The sequence below is a fragment of the Sinocyclocheilus anshuiensis genome, unplaced genomic scaffold (assembly GCF_001515605.1).
Source record: "Sinocyclocheilus anshuiensis isolate Anshui unplaced genomic scaffold, SAMN03320099.WGS_v1.1 scaffold1497, whole genome shotgun sequence".
In the NCBI taxonomy this organism is placed as follows: domain Eukaryota; kingdom Metazoa; phylum Chordata; class Actinopteri; order Cypriniformes; family Cyprinidae; genus Sinocyclocheilus; species Sinocyclocheilus anshuiensis.
In genome coordinates, this window is record NW_015543492.1 from 241,638 (window position 1) to 250,897 (window position 9,260).

General features: G+C 35.9%; 1 protein-coding gene across 1 annotated transcript in view; it reads left to right on the forward strand.

Moving 5' to 3' along the window:
- The window catches only part of LOC107694741 (NACHT, LRR and PYD domains-containing protein 12-like), a 37,843-nt gene that overhangs the window by 25,700 nt on the left and 2,883 nt on the right, over positions 1–9,260 (forward strand). Inside the window, exons 5-7 of the mRNA XM_016494421.1 lie at positions 1,031–1,204; positions 2,684–2,857; positions 3,890–4,063. Of these exons, the coding sequence (XP_016349907.1) occupies positions 1,031–1,204; positions 2,684–2,857; positions 3,890–4,063 (522 nt within the window). The remainder of the gene's footprint in view (positions 1–1,030; positions 1,205–2,683; positions 2,858–3,889; positions 4,064–9,260) is intronic.

Here is a 9,260-nt window from a genome sequence, read left to right on the forward strand (position 1 = left end):
TGTGTTTAGAACAGAGCTGGTTTCAGCACTGACAAATGCTGATTTCCCTTGAGGTGCCTGAAAAGATCTGACCTAGTCAGTGTTTAAAACCATACAAAGAAGACGATAAATGTGGTACTAATGAGACTTCACAATTTCTTGTTCCGCTTTGCTTTGCTCATTTAGTTTTTTCTCGTTTTCACTCTCCCCTCCCTCTCTATAGGTTTGTGATGTGAGAGAGAGAGAGAGAGAGAGAGAGAGAGTGAGAGAGAAAGCACATTTCAGCTTATGAATGGTGTTTTGTGTTGTAAGTGTTTGTTGCACATGTTGATGCCTTGATGACAGGGGTCGGAGGCTCCCACTTAAAGCACTGTGGCTTCCCCACTCAAATGCAGATGCAGAGAGAGTGTTCTCCATGGTGGGTTTGAACAAAACCAAAATTAGGAACAGTTTGGCTCTGGACAGAACGCTATCATCCATCACGATGGTGAAAATGGCAGGCCTTGAGCCACAGTGCTTTAAGTGGGAGCCCCTGAAACTGTCATCAAGGCATCAAAATGTGCAACAAAACACTTACAACACAAAACACCATTCATAAGCTGAAATGTGTACTCTCTCTCTCTCTTTCTCTCCCTCTCTCTCTTTCACACACACACAGACACACACCGCTTGACATACATGCTCAGGGCAAGTTCTGCAATCCTCCTGTATGTGTACAATATGTACAATGAGCACTGCTGTTCAATTGGCTTGTCTGGGGCCAAATTTCTTTTTATTTTAGATACATTTGTATTTTTGAATATATAAAACAATTAATTTTGTTTGGATGATTTTGTCTTTTTTAGCAGATTTACCAATTGTTATTATTTCTATTTGTGCTGGTCAATTATGAACAATAGGTAAAATTGAACTCTGAGGGGCTGCTGCTGCAAATATTTGAGTGGCTCCTCCCCTAACAGATGTAATCTCTCTCCAAATTTTTGTTAATAAACTCATTTTATTCTATAACTGCAGCTAGTATCAGTTCACCATGCATCTTCAATCTTTACAGGTTGAGTAAGTGTGGTGTGACAGATGAAGTTTGTGCTGCTCTGGCTTCAGCTCTGAGATCAAACCCCTCACACCTGAGAGAACTACATCTGTCGTTGAATGAATTAGGAGACTCAGGAGTGAATCTGCTCTCTGATCTACTGAAGGATCCTCACTGTAAACTGGAAACACTGTGGTAAGATTGTATGAATGTGTCAACATTCTCATTCATTTTCTTCATATGGTCAATAATGAACAAAATAAACAAAACCTAAAGACTAAAAAAATTGCCCTGTTAGGGTAACACTTTACTCATTCTTAATTAGTTCATGCCTTCACTAATCATTAGTTTATGTTGAAGTAAGTATTAATTTATTCATTAATTTATTTAAAAGCATTCTGTCTTTTCCATGTCATTTGTGTGTAACACGTGTGTTATTGCAGTTTGTTCTTTAATTACAATTACAATCTAAATTTAGATTCAAATGCCATTTTAATTATTGTTCTTTTTTAAAATAATTTATTCTGACACTTGATTATTCTTTTTAATTCTATACTTTAAATTGAGCTTGTTCATTTGGATTTCAATTAGGGATGTAATGATTAACCGCGAGCCGGTTGAAAATCGATTCAAATATGTGACGATTCAAATCGGTTGAGATGCTAAACAAAAATTTCAATGTTATCTTGCGTTGGCTGTTAACGTGGATCTCACGGTCACAAACTCACCAGTCTGATCTTAAGTCAGAGGTTATGTCTGATACTATTTAATAGGCTGCCCATGCTAAAAAGCTACAATGAGGTGGTAACGTTGCTGTTTTCAAGTAATTACAGTTAAAGGTTCACTATTAGTAGAGAGATGCTGTGGAGACGCAGGTAATTCACACACACACACACACACACACACACACACACACACACACACACACATCTTTCTCTTCACATCGAGTTGTTCTTTGCCTCCACGTCATGCATTAAAATCATTTATTACACGACTCTATGGAATACTGGATTCTGACTGGTCAGTCATAACATTCTCATATTTCCTGATAATGACCGTTGTCAATTGCCTTTACTGATCCTTCATTTAATTCAGTTCACGCGATGTTTTGCGTGAACCCAAAGTGATTTTCACAATCATATTTGGTATCATTTGAAATGTCTCAGTGCAACTGGTACAATGGTCTCATCCCCATAGAAATAGACTAAAAAAGGTAATAAAGGTCAGAGAGTTTTCTCTTCTCAGGGCCTTTCATACAAAATGTTCTCGTATTTCATCAATAGGCTGTGAACTCCCCAGGTCTAAGATCCTATTTAATGCAAATGTCATTTCATGCCTTCATTTGGAGGATGTTTATCTTGTTCTGGGTACTCAAGAAAAGGTTGTAAAGGATTTATTCTGAAATTATTGGCTCTAGTAGATCAAGTTAAATCCATGTTACTGCAAATCTGTGTCCAGGGTTAATATCGAACATTGATTAAACTGACTGGAATTGCCTGTGCATTACACTGGCAACACACATTTTCCAGCCAGTCAGAACCAAATATTCAGACAGACCATGGCCTTAGCCTAACCACCGACTCTGCTATAGATTAAGTTTCTCTTTCTGATTGTGAAGCTCCTGCTTGTCTGAGCTGTAACTGTCAGAGTAAAAAGTATACTTGTTCTCTACAGGTTTAATCATTGTGGAGTCACAGATGAAGGTTGTGCTGCTCTGGCTTCAGCTCTGAGGTCAAACCCCTCACACCTGAGAGATCTGGATCTGACTGGAAATAAACTAAGAGATTCAGGAGTGAAGCTGCTCTCTGATCAACTGAAGGATTCTCACTGTAAACTTGAGAAACTGTGGTAAATCATCTCTCCAAGAATCACACACACGCAGTGGTACTAAGAAATGTTTTTAAATAGCTTATATAATTAAATGGTTAAATAATTTCAGCAATTATGAGAGAAATGTAGGATCCAGCTTGACAAAAATTATTTTGTTAATAACATCATTTCAATTAGAATAAGACACTATGTGGCTGTTACCAATCAAATAAAATAAGTATCAACAAAATCTTTGCACTGCTAGTGACACAGAAACTGCATCTGATGTTACATGTAAACTGGCAACTGCAAGTGAATAAAATATGCTATAAGAAGCATACAATATCAATAATTCTATGTGCCTAAAATATAACTAGCAATAATCGCTTCTTGTTTATTGAACTGTTGTATAAAATCAGTATTACATCTGCAAATCGTGTTGATATTCGAAAAAATCAGCACTCTTGTTCATGTTTTTGCTTGACTATGTCATAAAAAAAATATAAAACAATAACTTGTATCGAGAGGCAGTATTTACATTAAGTGTCATGGCATCTTACACAAAGAAGTAACTGGCACATGCCGCTATGTTTAGTGCCACATCCAGTTTTCAGTGGCATGTGCCACTGAAAATTGCAGAACATGACGCAGAATGTTGTGGTGCCTCCAGAAGTGACTGCCGCTGTCTGCAGGAGCATAATGTACATATGCACTTAAAGACAGAATTTGTTTTTAATGTGATATCACAAAATTTGCATAAAAATGTGACATTCACTGATTCCTATCTTACAGAATTCTTTTCAGTATGTGTTGTTTTTTTTTCAGTATGTTTTCATATTATATACAGATGTGTTGTATATTTTGTGGTACTCACATAAAGAAATTAAAATATTCTGAATTTTTCTATGATATTAAACCTCCTCAAGCAGCATGCAGAAATGGGTCTGAGCCTTAGACTGGATCTGTTAGTCATGTCGTGGGTTAAGTCTCTCTTTCTGATTGTGAAGTTGCTACTTCTCTGAGCTGTAGATCCTGAACTGAGAGACTGAAGAGTGTCATTGTTCTCTACAGGTTGAGTAATTGTGGAGTCACAGATGAAGGTTGTGCTGCTCTGGCTTCAGCTCTGAGATCAAACCCCTCACACCTGAGAGAACTGAATATGTCATGGAATAAACTAGGAGACACAGCAGTGAATCTGCTCTCTGATCTACTGAAGGGTCCTTACTGTAACCTGGAGACAGTTTGGTAAGATTGTATGAATGTTTTAACATCCTCCTCCATTTTGCTCTTATGGTCAGTATGAACAAAACCCATTTGGGTGTATGTCTCTTAAAATGCTAATGAGCTCTGCTCACCCCGCCCCTCTCTTCTTTGGAAGAGGAAAGGCGATTTCCAAATAATCATAAAAAATATGAAGTGTGAGACTTACTTCTTCTGGAGGTGCAGCTGGATCACGAACAGTGGTTATTGATCCATCCTTGAGTTTGATCTTTTTAGCAAAAAAAATTGTCCCTCGTTCAGAAAGCAGTCTGGAGTAAAATTATTTGCACAGACATAAACGAATGTAGGTGTATTCGGTGGCGCATTACCATCAAAAACAAAACTAATCCACTGCGTCCTCAGTGGCTCAGATGTCGGGAGAAAATTGAAGACTCTTATGAGACCGTTTAGGTTTTTGGGGGATTAAAAAAAGTAGTTAATGGATTTTTATCATTGTAGGGTGGTTGTGTCCACTCACTGCTAAGACACATTATATGCAAACATCATGTAAAAGTTAATTTTGCATCCGTTAAGGATTTGGGGATATTCACATTAAATTAAATGATTCTGACATTTTCTGTTATTGAAATGAACCAAGCACTATTACAAAATTTGCTTGGTTGCATGCAACAAAAATGGCATCATCACAGCTCTAGCAAAATTGTGCATTTACTTTGCTTGATCCCATTTCACACGACATGAATCACATGTTTTTGGAACTTAAGGCAAGGCAACATTGACTGGAAAGATGTGGAAAGAACTCATAACATCAAATGCAAATATAAACATTTCCTAAAACAATATGTAAGTGTGTAAGCATTTCAATGAATATTGTAGGCTATGGATTTACTTAGATTCTCTTCACTACCTCAAATGTTTCAGAGACGTGTAGCATTGATTTCCATTTTAAGTGATTTGTTTTGTAAAGCAGTTTACGTGTGAGCTGGTAAAACAAAAACCTTTAATGCATTACCTGCAAAAACATTTAATGCAATACAGTTGTTACTTAAAGGAAGATTATATATAAATTATATGTTGAATAAATTATTCAAGTTAATGAGATATTGTTGAATGACAATTTCTGTTGTTTGACTGTTGAACAGGCAGACTAAAAAGGTAGAGAGACTGAATGAATGCAAATTTTGAAATTATGTAAAGTGGTGTAATATTCAATGACTTCTGCTTACTTCTCACTGAGTTGTAACTGAGTGTCTAATTAATAATTTATATATGCACAAGGGTTTTTTTGGGGGGGGCTTTGATTGAGTTTATGGACCGAAATAACCAAAAAATCTGAATAGAAGTAATATATATAAAATTATGGTTTACAACAAGTCACATTTTCATGCATATGGTAGTCTGTTTTCCCAGTAAAAGTATTAACTGTACTATATTTTGCACTTTTATATGTTAATGTCTTTACTTATTGTTTTCTTTAATCCCATGATATTTATGATTTATCTGAATAATATCTTTATTTCGTTAATTTCTTTTGTATCTTTAAAATACACAATTGTTTTAATTAATCATCCTCAATATAAGATTCCACATCCTTCCAAAACTTTACATTTCTTTAAAAAATTTTTAAATGTTTGACATACAACAAATCAAAAACATGTGAAATCACTGCACTAAACCAGTACTTGGGTGCATAGACCAATAAAAATCATAATGACATCAAATGAAAAAAGCAGGATCCGCACTCACTTGTATATTTCTTAATGATTTGTAGATTTTTACAAAAACCACAAATGGATTCAACATTTCAGCACTCGGCCATCCTCCGTGAATTATTCAATAATACTTTCACAAAGAGTTTATTTTAAAAGAAATGGTATAAATGAGCATTATTTGGAAACTCCCATTACAGGTGCTTCCTATCACAAGCGTATTAACAGACTAAATCAGCAATCTCAAGTCGATACATCCTAACAACCAGACAAACTCCAAAATCCCATCAACATTACAAAACACTCAGTGCATTAACACACAAAAAATTATCAAACCATAACCTTCAAGTCACAAAACATCCAAACACAACCATTTTTTCAAACCTTCAATTAGAGAAAGAGCAGAGGGCGATCCGACGCATCAGGCTACTTAGGTCATTCATAATGAACAGAACAGAGTAAAATGCAGTCTTTTTTACAACACAAAGAAAAAAATGACAATACTGATACATATACAAATCATAATTAAAGAAAACGAGAGATCTAAAGGGGACATGGATTTTAATCGATGTATCCAGTAAGCTTCACATTGCAAAAGTCATTTTTCTACTTTTCTTCTATGGTTTGTTACTTTTTTAAATCTTATACAAGTTAACTTTTTCTCATGAATTTCATGACTAAGGTAATGGAAATGTCTAGCAATTGGCGAATTCACATCACATTTCCTAATGGCAGATTTACAGTCAAACCAAAAATTATTCATACACCAGATATAATTTTTTATGTTTTTTTTACTAGTGGGTGCAGGACACTATAGTCCATTTATGTAAGTGAGGATAGCACAATAAAGTTAACTGTGACATATTATACCCAAAAATTCTTCATACAGTGGACTAATGAAAATTTGTTTTAAATCAGTTATCGTCATTTGTCTCACAAAACAATATTTTAGATACATTTCAGTCTGGTTTTAGAGCCCATCATAGCACCGAGTCTGCACTGCTGAAGGTGTCAAACGATCTACTCCTTGCTTTGGATGCCGGTAAATCTGCTATTTTAATGCTACTTGATCTTAGTTCTGCATTTGATTCAGTTGATCATGCTACCCTTCTTAATCGTCTAAGGGATGAAGTTGGCATTAGGGGCACGGCACTGGATTGGTTCTCATCATACCTCTCCGATAGATCAGCTAAGGTGATGATTGGACACTCGTCCTCTCCTTCTGCACCGCTCACCTATGGGGTACCTCAGGGGTCCCTCTTGGGGCCTGTCTTATTTTGTTTGTATATGCTCCCCTTGGGTTCGATCATGAGGAAATATAATATTTCATATCATTGTTATGCTGACGATACTCAGATCTACATTCCTCTCAACTCTGATCACTCTTATTCTGACCTTTTTAATTGCTTTGAAGATATTAAAGGCTGGACTGGCAAAACTGAGATTGTTGTCTTTGGACCCCCAGGTGCTGTCTCTGATATCACTATTAATCTAGATTCTATGTCATCAAACATTCATCCTTTTGCTAAAAACTTAGGTGTGATTTTTGACACTGATCTGAAATTTGAAAAACAGATAAGTGCTGTGGTGAAGAGCAGCTTTTTTCAACTAAGGCAAATAGCCAAATTAAAATCTATGCTCTCGTTTAAGGATTTGGAGATAGTTACTCACGCCTTCATCACTTCCAGACTTGATTATTGCAATGCACTTTATATGGGTCTCAATCATTCATCACTGAATCGCTTGCAGTTAGTCCAGAATGCAGCCGCGAGGTTGCTGACTGGTACTAAGAGGAGAGAAAGCATTTCTCCTGTCCTAGCATCTCTTCATTGGTTACCGGTGCAGCATAGGATCCATTTTAAGATTTTATTATTTGTGTATAAAGCATTAAATGATCTAGCCCCATCATAAAGCATTAAATGATCTAGCCCTCATTTTGGCCAATAGCCGATGCCGATACTGATATATAATTATTTTTAATTTTAACAAGAATTTATTTGTTAGAATTAAATAAACAATAATAAAGTTATTTTATAACGACAGTACATTGAAGATTTGAAAATAACTATAAATAAACTATATATTAATCACTGCGTTTTTTTCCCAGAAAGATGCAGTGGTAACCATAACATTTTATTTTATGATTTAACATTTGTAAATTGTCTAAAGCAAACGAGCTGTAAAAATTCTCAAAATATTTTAGAGCTCATAATTTGTTTAAAAAAATAACATATTACACATTAATTAATAAATCAGTATATGTTCCTGTGGCTCAGTGGTAGAGCATTGTGTTAACAGTGCAAAGGGTCGTGGGTTTGTTTCCTAGGGAACACACATACTGGTAAAAAATGTATAGCCTGAATGCACTGCAAGTCGCTTTGGATAAAAGCGTCTGCTAAATGCATTAATTATTATTATTAGTGTATATAAAATTATTTAATTTTTTTTTCATGTAAGCTTCTGACCTTTAAATCAAAACATACTCATGATTTTATGGCATCAATTACTGCTTTATTTAATCAGAAACACAGTCTAAATATTAATTGTGTATTTTGCTTTAATTTTATTATAAGTAGGCCAACAGCGCCTCCTACGGAATTAAAACTCCTTACCGAACGGGCATTAGGACCCGGGGGAGGCTGACGCTGCTGCCGCTGCACGTGCTATTACTGTTTACTCTATCATACACAGAACGCTTCATTCTGTATGTGCATTCTCAGTTTAAATGCAGCTATCCAAAACAGTGAATTTAATCATCATTCAGGCAAAACTTTGCTTCAAGAATGAGCCATACTGCTGACATGATCTAATCGCTAGCACACCCTGAGCACATGTGAGTTAATGTATTCCTCTTATCGGCAAGACATATCAGCATAATTTTTCATATCCGGCCATGCCGATATTTACATTTAAAGCCATTATCGGCTGATTCCGATATTGGTCCGATAATATCGTGCATTCCTATCAAAGAGGATGTTTAATATGTCATGAGATTCTTTCCAAAGTCTCTGACTTAATTTCACTATCTTTACAATAAGTATAAACAGGATGATGCAAAGATGTTACGACTGCTTTATATTATACAGATATGTTGAGGATTTTAGGGTACTCAAAATCAAAGTCTTTTAATTTATTTAAAGGTCACATATTGTACACCTTTCTGGAGTTTTATTTTAGATTTTGATGTCCTTAAGAATATATATTTGCGGTATAAGTACCAAAAACCATCTCAATATATTTTTACAGCTCCTCTCTCAGGAGCTCTGCTGAGAACAGGTCGATTTTGGCCTGTCTAATTAATATTCATGTTCCTCTCTTCTGATTGGTCTGTTGTTTTCTGAGTGACGCACGGCCAGGCCAACCACAGGTAACTAGGGTCAGCCGATGACACAACGCTAGCTGGAGGCAGCAAAACAAAGGGGAAACTGGAGGCAGCCCATTCAAACCAGCGCAGGTTCGGCTACATAAGGAGCTTAAAATATCATCTTGTTGTGATGTTGGGTGCCAGAATC